This window comes from Archocentrus centrarchus, chromosome 19 (genome assembly GCF_007364275.1).
Source record: "Archocentrus centrarchus isolate MPI-CPG fArcCen1 chromosome 19, fArcCen1, whole genome shotgun sequence".
Classification (NCBI taxonomy): Eukaryota; Metazoa; Chordata; class Actinopteri; order Cichliformes; family Cichlidae; genus Archocentrus; species Archocentrus centrarchus.
This window is the reverse complement of record NC_044364.1, coordinates 29,400,821-29,418,491: the sequence shown is the minus strand read 5'-3', so window position 1 is coordinate 29,418,491 and position 17,671 is coordinate 29,400,821. Positions and strand designations below refer to the sequence as shown.

Sequence of the window (17,671 nt, the reverse complement as noted above, 5' to 3'; positions counted from 1 at the left end):
CCGGTCAGAAAACAGACACTCAACGCTGCTCTTAAATCACACACTTGAACCCTTCACCTCCCCAAGTACACATTCAGCCACCTACACAGTGCCTTCCTGAGATCAAGAGCTGCTCAGACTTGCACCATGAAACAACAAATACCCCGAGAAACAATTAACAGCTCAGTCAGATGAACAGTGGCTCCTTCCAAAGCATGTTTCCACCACTCCCCACATTTAAAAAAGAATTCAGAAATCCCACATTTATGCAATATTTCTATCCATCTCCTCTGATTCATCCGGCTCACCTTTGTCAGTCGTTCGCCCGTCTGTCTAGGCAATAAAAATCCTGCACCATAGTAAGGGAGGTCTTAAACACAAAAAAAGAAAAGAAAGAAGATGGTAAAGGCACAGAGAGAAAACAAAACGCAGGAAAGAGAAAAAGGCAAAGTGAAGAGGACAAAGATGGAGGGAGGGAATAAAAGGGAAAAGAGGGAACCAGAGAGAGGTGAGGAACAGCACAGACAGGCAGAGAGCTCGCCACAATGTGAGGCGAGTGCCAGGTGTCAGCGCGCATACACTCAGTGAGCCGCGCATGCACACGCTCACACACTCACGTACCCACAAACACAAGCAGACAGGCAACTCGCTCTCATGCTCTTCCCCCTCCTCTTCATCCTCCTCCTCCTCTCGCTCTCTGGCAGCAGTAACTCTCCCCCATCCTCCTTTTCTCTCACTCATTCAGCCACGGTAAAATTCCTTAACTCTTTAAAAGCCAGTCATCTTCAGAACCAACCTCATCGTATTAACTGGAATTTAAAGGGGGCTTTTGTCAAATCGCAAAGGTGACAATTTTTATGTCCACATGGAGGCAGCACACACAAGTTGCCTTTCCAGATTCTGTGAAGCAGTCAGGGAAATATCTGATTCTATAATCTGCCACGGCTGTGCCAGAATATTGATTATGAAGTTGCCTGTCTCTGTTTGATGCTAGCATACACTGGCCTTACTCGAGCAGCAAACTGATGCTAACACATGAGTGCTACACTTCCTCAAATGGCCACTTGAGGCGACTGCCAAACAATCCCCATAGCCACCAATGTTAAACTGTGAGAATTTATAGCATAAATAAACATATTTACAGCATGGCACAGTCTCCGTAGCCAGTTTCACCCCTTGTGACAACTACAGGGGGAAAGTTTATTATTAGTCACCATCATCAGGGCCACAGCTGCTGTGAGCGGCAGGTACGTGCCATTCAAGGTTTACAAAGTACTTCCTGTAGAAAGTAATTTGTTACACAAGTTGTTACATTGTTACTCCACATCATTACTATGAGTTTACAGCATAATTTGTCACATGACTGCATAATTGCATAAATCCTTATCCTAATTAGAAGGGCTAAACTCTGTAGAGGACTATTAGAGAACACGTCACAGGAAAAGGCTCCACAGGCAGCACAGCGGTGCCGTTTTTAGCACAAAAGATGTTTATCAAATTAACTGGTGATTCTGAACTGGACATAGTGTGAACGGTGGTATATTTGTGTGAAACAGGACTTAAATAGAATAAAGTTGTGATTATCCTTGGCACGAGTGGCTCTTTATGCAACATGTGTGGCAGAAACGTAAGTCTGCACAAAATAATCACAACTAAACACCATTATTTGATTTTTTTTCCATAAATCGGCACATTTTCAGTTACACGGCCGGTGAATGGGGACAAAATTGCATGGGATGTATGAATTTCAAAATTCCTTTCAGTTGTATCCTACAAAAGCAGTGACAAGAGAAAACTGAAAGACAGGAGGTTTATGCGCTGCTATATAGTACATGCTCTTTCTCTCGAGTCCATATTTGAAACGTCGGTTCTCAAATTGCCTTTTCGATTTCTACTATTTTAGTCACAGAGAAGAGACTTCAAGCCTACATGCCCTTCCTTTGTAGACAGGCGCAGCATGGATATACAGTAGGTGACATCTTAAAAGCTCCAATATCACAGAGATACAATACACCAGAGTGCTCAATGCCCATCAGGGAGTTACAGCTGAAAGATGCCTCTGTGAAAATTCATAACATTTTGTTGTATGCTGAGATAAAGCGAGAGCTTCTAGATAACAGTACTCACTCTGTAATAGTGCAGACTGCACCTCCAGCCTATTCTTCCTATTTTTCCTGTGCTGTTGTAAGAGTTTGATTGTATGTATAGACTCAGATGCCACATACTCCACTGATTAGGCTGTGTTTTCAGTCCTGTGTCTGTTCCACTTGACATTTTGAAACTTGTTACTAGATTTTAATAATATCCAGTCAATGGACTCAGTAAGCAGTCGTGGCTTTTATCATTAAAACAGAGCTCCAATGCAGACAAAACACAAGTAGATTTACACATAAATGCATTTTAGTGGATTTACTGAGAGCTGCAAAAAATTAAAAATAAAATAAAGGCTAACCCCCCCACCCCCATCTAGTCCCAGCAGATGACCACACCTCCTGAGCCTGGAGGTCTCTTCCTGGTAAAAGGTTGTTCTTCCTTCCCACTATTGCAAAGCGCTTGCTCATTGGGTTCTCGCTCTAATATTACAGGGTCTTTATCTCAGAATATAAAACATCTTGAGGCTACTGTTATTGAGTATTGGCTGGATATAAATAAAACTGAACGAAAATTGAAATACAGGTCAAGTTAGCAAGCAAACAAAACTAGTGGGCTTAGAAAACAAAGAGGACCAATTATGTTCATCTCTAGCTCTACATTTTTATTCTTTGGCTCTTCTAGAGAAGCGGTGCATGTTTCACAGTTCAAAAATACTCCTTATTTCTTCTATACTCGGCCTTGGTGCAGCACCTCACCAAAAAACAAACAAAAATAATGCACAGGTGAGAGGGGCTGGAGCACACACACCTGAGATGACCATATTAGGAATATCCACCCTCATCAACATCATCCAGCACCAAGAACAGAAAAAAAAAATGTTAGAGCGTTTGGAGCAGTCTGACAACAGTGATCACTGTCACTGATTACCTGCACACATGCTGAGCTCATTATCTGAATTATAGCCAACGTTTAATACCAGCATCCACCACTAGAACAGGACATGAGACAGGAAACAAGGACAAGCATAAAGGTCCGCTCTGCAGAGGCAGGAAAAATTACAGGAACAAAGCTTTGGAGGTTGTCTTGTGCACTGAAAGATTGGCTTGAATAGTAGGCGTAAGTACACAGGTGAGGTGTGTGTGTGTGTGGTACAGGGGTAACACTGCAAACTGAGTGACTGAAAACTTGGTGGGAGGAAGGGGTGATAGAACTGGACAAGTGCAGCTTGAACTTTTTATGGCGTAAGCCTTTTTTTGTTTTTCATAGCAGGACGGGAGAGAGGAGAAAGCTCAGAGAATGAAGTGAACTGAGGATGTTTTGGATTTCTGTTATGTGCCCTCACCATTAGGCTACTGGGGCTCCCCAAGCAAAGCTCAGCAGGAGAACTTTTAGAGTGCTTTCAGGCTTTTATTTATTTTCCAAATTCATCAGCTGGGTTTTACTCTTTTGTATTTCATGTTTCTTGTACGACAGTAACATTACTTGAAAGAATGGCATGTTGAAAATTGTTGCTGTAAAGATATTTTCTAAAAGGCTTTGAGTTTTAAACTGTTGGTTGGACTTTTTTTAATTTTTACTGAAACCTTTGCATTGTTAGACTAATTGATAAAAATAGCTGGTATGGTAATTGCTGTCCTAAAATAAGCAAAGATAAACATTGAACACATGCATTTCAGTGGCAGCAAACATAATTTGACCAGTACAGATTTTTACTTAATTTTTATGCTCAGGATCACCCAAAAATGTTCCTTCCTGCTCCCATAACAGAGCAAATTCAGCTATTAGTCCAAACAAAGCAAATATAATGCATGAATGGTCTTACCACATGTACATGCCTGTTACTTTCCCTACACCACTCCTTCTTACCTTTCTAGAAAGGATACCAGCTGCTAAATATCAGTCACTCCTCAGCCACTAATCAAGCTATCATCATGAACAGATGGGGGAAGAGAAAGGATGCTGATCCACATCCAGATCCAAAGTATCAGACAGACACACGGAGCAATCGCTCTCATATTACAGCATACCATCACTACTCTGTTTTTGATTTTTTTTGTTAAACAGGTTTCTGCTGAGAGTCTGAGAGCCAAGTCTACAAAGAAAAAGAGGAAAAGGCCATACAGGGATAGCAGGAAAGTGAGAAGAGCCAGAGGGAAGGGAAGAGAAATGCACACATCGAGTTACCGATATTGACGTTGTGATCAGAGACGGAGGAGAGGTTAGACCCACGCATCGTGCTGCCCACTCCCTACTGTTAGATCTGGAATATACAGCTCCCCCTTACAAAAGAGCTGCATGAGAGAGAGGTAGAGCCACGGACTCTTGTGCTTGTCTCCATTTAAATGTCACCATCCTTCAACACAGAAATAGCCGAGAACGGCCGTCAGAACCAATGACAATATCATCACGAGTAGTTCAAGACCCTGCCGAGGACAGGCCTCCATGTAATGTACTGGCTTTAGCCAGACAGCAGGTCTTTAACACAGACTCATGAAAGCAATCAAGCCAGACCTGCTGAGTCTGAAAGCCAGACTGGTGGCTTGACAATCAGATGCATGATTCATGCCATCTTTTACACATCAGAGAGTACTAAAGTAAAAAGCCATAAGAGGATGTGCTTCACTATTGCGACGATGGTGATACAAAGGGAACAATGTGGAGCTGAGTACCATTGGCAGCACTGAGTACAGCCTGTTATAGCACAGAATCCACTTCACTGTATTGTGTGCTTTTTTATTTCAGCAGTTAGCAATAACAATAACTGTCTTTATAGCTTATTTTAAAGTATGAGTATGTGCTGAAAGACCAAAAAAACCTTAAACAGACATTTTTCACTGCAGACATTTGGATTTGTCACAGCAGGACCGGCACACATCTTATTAATTATGTCTGTGCTCTACAGGCAGCAGGTAACCAGGTTTCCAAGCAAACACATTTTAAGCAGATATAATTAAAAATGGCAACAATGACGCTTCCATGGCGATAGTGAATCTGGTTCTTTAGGACTAATATTGGAGACAGATGTCATTAAACCATCACAGAAGAAGGGTTTAATCAGGTAATTAAAGAGCATAATTCACACCAGAGAAACCTCGAACTCTAGAAGTCTGTAACATTTTGTGATGGCATCATGAACAGCTGTGACCCGACTACATCATAGGCTCTCTCAGTGGCACAGTGCTACAGTGGTTTGCACTGCCGCCTCAAAGCAAGAAGGTTCCTGGTTCGAACCCTTCCCGTTTGTCTGTGGGCTTCCCCCCACTGTACAGATTCATGTTAGGGTAGTTGGTGAGAGACAGCTTAAAATGTACAGACTAGAAGGCTGCATGATTAAATGGGAGCACTCTGAGTAAGACTGGAAACGGGCTCTGTAAATGCCCGTCCACATGCAGCCCGCCATAATGACAGGCTCTCACAGGAGACGCATAAAATCTGCTATAATAGGAAATTACTTTGGCACAGAAAGAATAACAGCTATAAGATGAGCCCTGTATCAAAATGAAAAGGAGACATTTCACACGCTCTTACTTGTTCTGAGCACCCACCTGTCCCACAGGGTGCTATGACCCCTGAAAGCTTCCCCTCTATGCACTGTTTGAAGTTTTCTGTAGTGAATTATCAAAAATCATCCAGGTAACCGATGCTTGTTTCTGTCCTTCCACACCACAGGCATTAAATTGTTGCAGTTTTGCTACTGAAACTATGACATAACCCATGATATCGATGCTCAAAGTTCATTACAGACAAAATGAAATTTTGGCTTTAGATTTTGACACTTGCACAAATGATTTTTCTGAAGTCTTTAAATGCATTTTTCAGCTGTGAACATTTCACGTGGCTACTTTGAGAGCCTGCACCTCAGAAGTTATTTCATTGTGTGAAATAATTACATATACTGAAGTCATTGTACCAAAAAAAAAAAAAAAGCCCAATTTTGAGAGTTATTTCAAATTTTGTTGAGCTGACTTTTAGAGTCAAGTTGGACTGATATGATGGCACGACTCTCCCTGTAGAAGAGGTTTCAGGCTGTCGCATTCTTGAGCCTGAAGGATGTAAAGGAAGTGATTCACTGAAGGCGTATGGGTGGCTATGATGAGGGCTGTATGTGCATCAAGTGGCTCCACTGAACCATAATGACGGGCTCATAAGTGCCTCCCACACTCCACAAGACAGGAGAGCAGCACGGCTGGCTTTTCGGGCGCACCGTCTCTCACCACTCCTCGCCCTCTCAACAGTCCGTCTACGAGTCTGAATTGTCTTTGACCTTCAGCGCACTTTTGCTTTGCTACAGCTTTGTTACCATGGCTACCCAGCCAGGAGGCCACAGGTGCCTGATGATGAGGTCGGCGGTATCGGTTATATCATCCATGACCCCGCGGAGGGAGTAACTTCTCCTGATCTGTTGGTTCTTTGGGGAAGGACATTTGTGTCACCGCTCATAAAAACCTTTACACATGACAAAGATGATGATGAGCTTTCTAGACAGAAGAGGAAAACAGATGAGGAAGGAGACCAACTCAACAAGCACGCTGATCTCTCAAGCACTGATGATGAAACCAGATCATACCCATGATTACACACATGCATGTATCTAAATGGAACGGACAGTCTACAGCGGTGCACAGTCTGTACTGCGTGAAGACGCCTCAAACTGACAGCCGCTGAGTGAAGGAAGCTAAATGACATGCTGCAGAGCAGCTCGAGCAGATTGGAGATGTCAGACTATTTGTTCTCTGTAACCAAAGGTCAAAGCTTCTCTCAACAGCTGTGCACCGTATTGATTCACATATTCACTGTTTGCTTCACCAGTTACAGTCTGTGCTGTACACAGCATGTTGATGCTCACATTTAATGAGAATTAAGACGTTTAGCCAGAGAGCAGCAGAATTATACAAAAACAAAGAAAAAAATCTGCTCAGTATAAATTAAGTGGAGCTGTTAAAGTTTTAATGGATAAACTGATTAATCAGTCCAGACATTTTTGGATGAAAAACTCCCAATAACCCCAGCCTTTGCAGCTTCTTTGTGTCACATATTATTGTAAAATAACCACTGAATTAGAGGAATTCAAAGAGGTTAAATACATAATACAGGCATAAAGCAACAGTGTGTGTGACAGAAAAATCCCTGTAGCTACAGTATACCTATGCAAAGTAGTGCTACTGCAGGGTGCTGTGTGTTAGCATTACATTTCTATATTAAGGCTTGCAGAACAATAAAATGGATTTAAAATTGCTTGCACAGACAGGAGGAGTAAAAGCAAAGCAATAAAGTTGCTATTAAGGATCTATGTTTCATCAGGGAAAGACACAGACCCGGTCCTGAAAAACTCCAGACTAACTGCTCCATCACCACGGTCCCACAGGATCTTCCAGGAAAGGTGATGCTGTTTTCCAGGAAACTGATCAGCCAGTACTGTGGCAGTACTGTATGTGGTGACCTTATCTCTTAGATTTAACCTGCTCTGGAATCATGGTAGATGTGCAACTAAATAATCATTAAAAAGTGAACCTCATTCGTAACAGTAATAAAACCCAGTATCAAATGCAAAAATACCCCGCTCTCTGCGCATGAGGACCAGAGACAGTATAAAACATGGGCGTAACTTTGGGGCTGGTAAAATGAAACAAATACATAAATGCCTTGAACTTGCTTTCTTTCTGATGGCCACCAGATGGCGATAGCAGTGACCGCAGCCAGCCCTCTGGTCCTATAGAAGTCTATGGAGAAACGGTTTTGTGATTCCACCTCTAAACGCTTTCCTGCTGAGTTATGGTCTAAATGGAAGATTATCCAAGGTATGCTCACTGACTAATGAGCTGTGATTGACAATAACGAGCAAGCGGTTTCAAAGTTAGACACACACCCCGTTTTTTTATGAGATGACGATGATGATAAAAATCTTGAGGCTTCAAAATGGGACTTCAGAAGCTAAATGATGATGACAGCATAGCTCTGAGGACAAACTGTTGGTTACCAAAGCATAGCAGCTACATGGCCCTCAAGCAAAATACTATTTAAAGGCGGATTAGCGTTTGTTTTTGGTCTTTATGTGGTTTTTGTGTTTTGCTGGTCGCTTTGTGTTAATGTTCAGTAGATTCCATTTCTAAACTAATGGTAGTTAGTGTTGCTCATTCTTTACACTCAGAGTGCAAGAGAAGCATTGAGGGTGCTCAGGAATGAGCCTAATGTCACATCCTCTGGATTTTTGAGGTTAATTCTTTATCCTTAATATGTTGGGCTATTGCTGGACAGAGCAGTGAAGGTGGGGAGAGAAAGATGGGGACATGACCTGAAAATAAACTAAACTTCTCTCGAGTCCTTCAGATAATAATCAACACAGAACAGAAGGTCTCATTTTAAAAATTTCAATACGATTCTAACATTAGCATTAAAAAAACGCTACATACTGTACTTTTAACTGTTTTGATTTTCAAAAATATCACCAAAACTAAAGGCAAAAATATCTTACACAACCACAGAAGCCGTGACATTTCACATTCGGCTGTGAATGGGCAAACAAAAGGCTGATATCCCTCTGCAGGTGAACCGTGATCACAGAGTCCGGCTCGCTGAAATCCCTCCATTCATGTTTCCCTGGGTTCATTAATACAGGAAGGAAGGGGACATTCTGTGGAGCAGTAGGTGCCAATCTGTCGCTCTGTGGAGATCAGCCAGAATCGGCTGCCCCTCCTGTCGCCTCTTACAGCTATCTGATAATATTCTACAGGGTGGAATGATTTATTTCTCTCCAGTCAATGCAGTCGCTAATGTTTACTGGATATTCCATAGCTTGGTCTGCATGTAAGTAGCAATATATATGTAAATATGCAACATCTGCGTATGCATTTATATCCAGTGCATTTATTAGATTTAAAAATATGCCGACTACTCTGAAGATAAAATCTGAAATACATACACAAACACGGAAATATACTAAATAATGTAAAGTGTAGTGTATAGTGATAAATGCAAATCTTAACTAACCACATCTGGATATAGCTGCTGTTTTTTTATCCACAACATTAGATTATTTCCAAGACTATTCCATAACATGCCATCCTATATTTGTTCAGACCTTTCAGTTTATTCCCCAAAAAATACCAATTTGTAGCCGTTTCGATGGACCAGAAAATCATGCAAATTTGGCCAGAAACCTGATTAGAGCTATTAAAGTTTATAATCGTGTAAACAGCATTTAAAACTGTACCATCATCCTGGCAGTTTAACTTTTTACTCATGTAGAAAAATTGTGAATGGAAAGTCACCCTAATGAGTTTCTGAAAATACCTTCAATTAGCACAGAAGTTCCTCTTCATTCTGATCCACCTGCAGCACTTTGAACACACAGTACACACACAGTACACACACAGTACACACAACATAGTCTAAAATGCCTTAAAAGAACTTGCATTGGATATATTAAAAAAACAGTCAGTGCTTTGACACAATGCCCATCATGCTCAGTTTGGTGTGTGTGTGTGTGTGTGTGGGGGGGGGGGGGGGGGGGGGGGGTGTCTGCTGCTGAGGACTGACAATAACTGCATTTACACTGCATTAGGCCGAGCTGTGGTGTCACTCCTTGCTTGTGCCTTAGAGCTCAAAGCATGTTTGCTGATCTGATGATCTCTAATTAGATTTCTCAACCACTGTGGAAAATGAGCCATCAATTAGAGTGCTGTAATTAGGGGGACTGATTTGATTCCTGTCAAGCACCTGCTGCCTTCAGACTTGTCGAGTTAGTGGAAGTGGAGAGGAACGTGGCAGCATTTGTACTGTAAGTTTTGATCTTAATTTAAAACTGCAGTACTTTAATGCTCTTCAGTAACAGCTGGCTTCATTCTTCTATATAAAACAAATAAAAAAATCACAGGGTTGTGAGAGTTTCTGACAAAAATGTCTTCTCCAATTTACAGAGGTTAGTTAGAATCAGTCGAGTGAGATGTAGAACCATCAATCTTGAAGGCGTCTCGGTGAGCAGCACATATGGACCGCACTGTGGACGCACAAACCAAAAAGATTATACTGTACAAGAACCTCACTGCTCCAGTGAAACTCCAGTGCAGTCACCTGATTAATTTGGTCTAATTGGGCCAGTATGGAAGCTGCCAATCAAACTCTGGTGTGGAACACAAAGCTGGATGAAGAGGGCCTGAAAGGAAAAGCAGATCCTCGTGTTCGTGTGAAAGCACAGCCCCTCAGCTGCACGCCTGCATGAGGAAAAAATGAGTTTATAGCATGAACTCAAACGCCGTAACGGCCATAAATTATTATGAAAAAATCCTCTTTTGATGTACAAACAATGTCTTGATTTATTTAGACAGTATTTGCACGAGTTCTGTAATTCTTTCTGATGTGCCAAAAAATGAAATCAATACAGACATGAATGAGTTTTACTTTAGCAGAGAGCACATGAGAAAAGTAAGGACTGCAACATCTCCCTGTAACAGCGGTGCAAACTGTCTCATTTTGTTGTTTCCGTCTGTTCCTCAATATTTACAACATAAATCTTGACAACTCGTGCTAACATTAAGTTATGTATTTCTGAGAAGACAAATGCACGAGTGCAGCATAACTTGCTGCCAGCCTCTGAAGTTTAATTTTCCCACGTGAATCTAGCAGTGATGAAGATGCACAGTGACATCAATAAAAGCAGCTTTTCAGCGAGCTGTCAGTCCATATGACTTCATGCTTAAAGCTCCTGGTGAGCCCGTCTGTGTGAACATGAACGAGATTACAGCTAAAAGGGGAAAAAAGTAGGGTGCGCCCATGGTTCGGAGCGCATTAATCAAACCACAACGTAACCTGAGCAAAACAACCCAAATGTGTTATATTAGCTACTATACTGTGTGTTTGAAAGGGACCTATTATTCATCAGCTTAATCACTTATCTGGATAAGTAGTTAAGAAATTAGATTGACTGAGGTCTGCAGCCTATCCCAGCGATCCTAAAGCAGTGGGGTACATCCTTAATTAACCCTTACAGCTCCCTTAATTATTTATGGCAACTTGGAAACACTGCTCAGAGATTTTGGTCCATACTGACATGACAGCATCACCCATCACTGCAGATTTGGCAGCTGTGCACCCATTATGTGACTCTTCCACGTCCACACATCCCCAAAGTGCTCTACTGGTTTGAGATCTGGTGATCGTGGAGGACCTTTGAGTACAGTCAAGTCAGTCTCATGTTCAAGAAACCAGTTTGAGATGATTTGAGCTTTGTGACATGGTGAGTTATCCTACTGGAAGCAGCCACCAGAAGATGGGTACACCGTGGTCATAAAGGGATGGACATGGTCCACAGCAGTGCTCAGGTAGGCTGTGATGTTTAAACAATGCTCAGTTGGTATTAAGGGGCCCAAAGTGTGCCAATAAAATGTCTTTGACCATGTCTACATACCTATATTCATTATGCTGCTGCCATGTGATTGGCTGATTAGATATTTGTGTTAATGAGCAGTTAAAGAGGTGTATTTAATAAAGCAGCTGGTGAATGTAAATACTGTTATAAAGGTGGAAAAATCCTTTATATTAAAATTTTGATTAACAAGGTCAGTGCATGTGCACCTAACTCCTGTGGTTCAAAGCTCAAAGGTTTTTGGTATGAGGATGGATACCTGTAATATAGGATATCTTCACAGAACCATGGTGGTCAAACCTTTTGTTGGCGAGGGGCAGCCAATCAGAGAACAGCTGGCTTAAAGGGAGGCGGAGGGAGCTTTTTCAGACAGATGGTGAACTGACGAGATACAACGAGGTCCAGTATAAGATTAAAAAAAACAAACTGTAAATGTAAATCAAGAATAAAAAAAATACGGAGCCAGAAATGAGCATAATGGATTATTTTTCACCATTTTCAGGTAAATATAAGCTAAATTTGCTTGCTCCAAATTTATGCAGTATAAAGTCCTACAGCAGAGATCATGTGCAACATTTTTGTCTGTTCAAATGCCAAACTTCAGCCCATCGTTCTCAGAGCTCATTAGTCATGCAACAGCTCCCTGTCCACATACCCCAACCTTTTAACCCCATTTCTCATTTTCTAATCAGCCGGTGCCATAAACTGTAATTGCGATGTCAGGCTGTTGACTTTGTTTCAAGTGCAGACTCACTTCTCCACCCCTCCTCAATGGGGGCAAGAAGACGAAAGCAGTCGAAATCTGACAAAACAAAAATCAAGCAAACTCCTCCACATGCCTTTATTTTGAGCTCATATGCCAGCTAGAAAGTCTAAAAGGAACAATGCAACAGGCAAAGATCATGAGGGGATATTTTCCATCTCGTTCACTTTTTTACTTTCCAGGCGGATGCACTTGGACATGAAACAGCCGCTGGCAACAGTAACAGAGGGCCGCTTTGTCACAAAGAAAGCCTCGTATACACACACCGTGTACGTAGTCTGTTCAGTGTCTTAACGAAAACACTCATATCTGATTTGTAAACAGTGCTGCCGCAGCAGCTCCGACACATTTGTCCTTCTTGTTTAAACAGCCTGAATCTAAGTGTGTGAGATTATGTGTGCTCAAGTGAACATTCACTTCGGATCTTGAATGGCATCTGATTAAGCACAGAGAGGTTGGACTGAGAAGAATAAGCTGGAAAACTGATTCAACCATTTATGTGATAGTGTCTGAGGACAAAACAGGCAACACAATGTTGTTTCCCTGACAGATAACGCCCTGTCCCCCCCGAGTGTGTCGCGATACAGATTCGTGAAATTCAGCCTCATCACAATCAGAGCAGCTTATCTGTGTTATTCAATTTAAAAACTGCCATTCATCAGCTTAATAACTTGGGGCTCAAACAATTTCTGCAGTGGAGATCAAGGGACAGTTGGCTCATCTGTTCTCTTCAGATTAGCGGGTCTATTCCCCCCTCAGAGCTCCAGCATTCCTATAGACAGACGCAGCGATCAAACTGTATCAAACACAGAGGACGAGCATCTTATTTCACAATCTCCCATCTGAAACGAGACTAATTTCAGCAGGCAGTGCATCCACAAAACTCCGCTTTTTACTGTCTGTCGTGCACAGATAAGTAAGGGTGTTACCAGCCCTCCTTATGTCCTTGAAAGTTATGTTGCAGCTTAAAACATGTTCAGCTTTAAATTATGCACTAAAGTAAATTGTCAAAGTGGCAATGGTGTCAGCGCATTAGAGTATGTACATACATATGTGCTACAAAATGCAGGAAACTGCAGAGTGCAGATGTTACGGTTGAGGAGACAGACTGTCAGAGGTGAACTGCACTGCTGGGATGAGAAGATTCCCTGCAAAGCCAGAGCAGCAGATATCAAAACACTAGAGTGATGCACAGCTGCTTGACATCCTCTCAGCCTAACACACAAACACACTGAAGGCGAAGCAGAGCGGAGTCTTGAAGCCTTGCAGAGAAGATGTAGCCACTGAGACACAAGCCTTTAACTCATTGGTTTGTCAAGTCCCGTTTTGGGGCCCTGGCTTTAGCATTTCGGTCGTTGATGTGCTGGTTTTCCAAAACTGGATGTCAAAAGCGAGGAGCTGATTTGACTGAGACACCGAGGACACTCGTCGGCCCAGGAGCCATCAGAAAGGCTGGAGGCTTCACTTTTTATAATATATATGGAAGGACTTCACAGAATGAGTCACTGAATCAACAGGAGCAAAAGTTAAAAAAACAGCAGCTGTGCAAAACAGTCCAAACTATCCCCAGTTATGAATATGATGGGGATTATCTAGAGTGGCGCACGGACTCCTGCACTTGCAACTTTTTAATACTAGACCTTTAAAAGGCAGATGGTGTTTTGAACGTCTTACTTTATTTACAACATAAATTAAAACCACATTTGGTATTCGTACTTTGTACTGCATAGAAACTGTTTAATATGACTAAGATTACAGCCACTTCTTGTACATGAGGCTTCTCTTTGTCTATATATATTTATTTGGCAAACTGTTAATGACAGTGTGTGTGAGTGTGTCTGGCCCTCTTCTAAGCACCTGTCTTATGAAACAGATGATGTGCTTTTTCAAACATGTTTATTCAGTTTTGAAGCTGGGATCCAAAGCCCTGTTCTTGCCATGGCAACTAATGCAAATGTCTACATGATAGCAGAAGAAATATTCATGACCTTTGTGAATCAGATTTAAGACTTTTCCAGTGCCTCGTAAGTCTCATCGAGACCCAGAGACGCCCTGTGCATGATGCAAACACCGTGCATTTTGCAGCCCTGTTGGGGCATGACAATAACAAAACTGAAAAATAACAACTTCCTCCAAATTACGCAAACTACTAAAAGTGGGTGAGTAGTGGGCGACTCTGTAGGAAGTGATCCGCTTGGATCAGAAGTAACAGTGTGCTGGTTTTACAGCTCTGATGGTACAGCACAGGAAACAATCATGGCACAGAAGGGTTTTTATCTGTTGGATGAAGGACAGCACAGAACTTTGGCTAAACGACCCCCCCCCCCAAGCGACAAAACAATGGTGAAACCTACACTAAAAAAACGGGTATAAAAGGCCGCTGATCTGATGCCAAGAGAGCCAGCTGAGTTCAAGGTTGAAACAACACATTATGGCTGTGCAAAGCTAAACAACCGAGGCCAGCTCAGAAATCCCCTGCTGCGAATGTATAATAGAAACAAAACTCTTCACGGTGCAGCACGGCACGGCCAAAGCATGCTTTAACCGCCACGGAAAACTGGTGTTGAGTTCTGACAGCAGGAGGTGAAGCTATCCAAGCAGCAGAACCAAGAAACTGGTTCGGATCAACAGCGCTATGCAAAACTCGAAGGCATGTTAGACGCTTCAGTTGTTATCCATTATGCAATACTATCAGACGGGTGAATAATCCATCCAAAACTGGCAAGGACTCCTGACATACAGCCAGAGTCATAAACAAGGAGTCCAGCAACAGATGGTATGAACCCCACAGAGCCCTGGGGACTGGCTTCACTGATCTACCCCAAAGCTAACTCATCCCAAGGCTGACAGTTGATTTGTTAGGTCCTGTTTCGAACCCTCCGGTGAAACATTTTTAGTGTCGCCATCTTGGTGTTTAGAAACCAGATGCGACAAGAAGCAGTGAGACTGAGTGAGAAACTGGAGGACATAACCCAGATGATATCCAGATAATGATAAACCCAATGTCCTCCAAAATCATATTCAGAGCTGAGGAGATCATTTGCAAAAAAAGAAGCCAACTCAGCCCAAAAACAGCTGACAAACTGAAAAAGCTAAAAAAAAAAGTTCTTGAATTAAAATACATATTGTCACTTGACTTGTTCTTATTTATGGTCATTTTCCATAAGCATTATTACCTACATTCACTCACACTTCATTCCGGTGCAGGCAAATCATCTTCCAAAGTTTATCAGGACCCACCTCGAAAGCAAACCCACCAAACCTGCCGTCGTCTCAATAAACATGGCAGCTTTTCTTCAATATATTAGTTCATTTGCTTTGTTGTGCACTGCAACTGAAACAGCCTCGCATATGTTAACACAACAGAAAAATTATTTGTTCACTACAGTTTATTAGTTCATTAAAATTTTTCTCACTCTGCTGTTTGGGATTTCTCCAAAACATGTGTCGATCATTATTATTGATAATCTGGTGTAATAAGTAGCCATGTTTAGAATTGTGCTCATTTGTGCCATCGTTTCACAGCACGTGACGATAGCAAAGGCAGCCAGTAGGTGTCACTGTGGAGGTGTGTTAGACTGTTTTGATACAACTGCTTGAAACAGGAGTTCACAAAGCCTCGCTCTGCCCTTCACTTTGTTTAAGGCACGTCCACGTTGGCTTCACTTTTCAGAGCTCGAAGCTACGTCCACCTGGTACACAGTCTACGATCAGGAGCTAAGCTAAAGGACATCTGTGACACTGCCCCCTGGTGACATCAACAGCTGTAACATGTGGAAAGCATGTTTCTGTAAGACGAACACATAACCATGCTGGTTCTTTAAGCTGCTGGTAGAACCCCGTGTAAGCTGCGACATTAAGCCATTAACCACCTAGGAACTGCTTTAACAGAAAGTAGGACATTTCTTTCTTATTACTGATGACACGCTGTCCACGGTTTACCCCTCAAATTAGAGCGAACAACTTCTGATGGGGTAAACACAGATGAGCATTTGGCCTGTGATATTTTTCTGACTGCAACTGAACCAGAACCATAGTCCCTCTTAAGATGAAGGGCTTTCTGTAATGGATTCATTCAGACATCTCTGACCTCTTGTTTTATCTGATCAGCAGTCAAAAACCTGTCTCTGTGAAACCGGCCATAAATCTTAACTTGAGTCAAGCGTCAGTTACATGGAAGTGCAGAAGAAACTGAAGCAGCCTAAACCCACAGAGGAACAGTGGCAGGTTCTCCAGCTGCCTACGTGCCAACTTCCTTTAAAAAACGCCTAAAAGAAATGCTTCGAATGGTCACACCACACATTTATTTAATTAAGAATTCAAATAATTAAAATCTAATAACAGCATTATTTCTGAAAGCTTAAAACATTTGTAATATATTTTACCAGAAAACAAGGTTGACGGGGGTTTTCAGCATGTATGAAATGTGTTTTGGTTCATCTTCAGGAACCAAAATACATTTCATTCAGCCCGCTTCCTAAAAATACACAGACAGAGCTAGCCAGCACCTTCTGCGTGTTGACAGGCAGATGCGTCATTGTTTGTGGCTGGCATCACAGGACAGACTCACCACTGCTGCGACTCTTGCGATTTGCCTTCCCCCCCGTCAGCAGCATCTTCAAGCTGTTCCTAAACATGACTGCAGCAGATGCCCTGGACTCAACTACAGAAGAATCTGTTGGAGAAAGACAGAAAGATAAATATTAATATTTCCGAGGACACTTTCAAAAGGACCGGCTGTCTTCCATAAGATACAACTAATATTTAGGATTACCTCTGGAGAAATTTATTTGACTGACAGTCGGGGAGCGGACCAGCAGCAAATGCTCCATTTATATCCGGGGCTGCAGCTCAAAGCATTTGCAACTAGGCTATCAGGGTCACCACCTTATCTGACATTTTTAACAACAGGATTTAAACAGTTAAAAACATTGGCGTGGACATCAAAGCAGGACACGGAGCTCCAATCTCAAAGCAGGAGAGAAAAAAGAACCTTCAAAAACGTTAATGGGATTAATGAGAGAAGATTGAAGCTGAGGAAAACCCATTCATGTGCACCCAATCTTATCTGTTGCCATCAAGTGCTGGATCAAATGCTTCACGGCAATTAGGGAAGAATAGGAGGAAGTTCCAGCGGTTTTACTACACTTCCTAATAAGCAAAAAAAACATATTTTATAGTTGTTCATTCATAAAGTTGGACAATATGACCATGAGACGGTGGCTGCAGAGTGAGATGTGGAGAGGGGGAAGCAACAGCAACTAAATGAGGCCTTTGCATGCTAAAACTTTGGTATCACACTTGCTTCAGCTGAGTGGGGAATAAAGATTTTCCTCCCATAAACAAAGGCCTCATAGGTTATGTGTGTTTAACAGCTTAGTAGAAATTAATAGACAATAAGCATGACAAGAAAAAAACTGAAGTTGCTATACACTGGTCTTGTAGCTAGTCTTACAGCCACTCAAACACTTATA

General features: G+C 42.0%; 1 protein-coding gene across 1 annotated transcript in view; it reads right to left on the bottom strand.

Moving 5' to 3' along the window:
- The window catches only part of tanc2b (tetratricopeptide repeat, ankyrin repeat and coiled-coil containing 2b), a 135,958-nt gene that overhangs the window by 105,864 nt on the left and 12,423 nt on the right, over positions 1-17,671 (bottom strand). Inside the window, exon 2 of the mRNA XM_030755739.1 lies at positions 16,768-16,872. Within this exon, the coding sequence (XP_030611599.1) occupies positions 16,768-16,872 (105 nt within the window). The remainder of the gene's footprint in view (positions 1-16,767; positions 16,873-17,671) is intronic.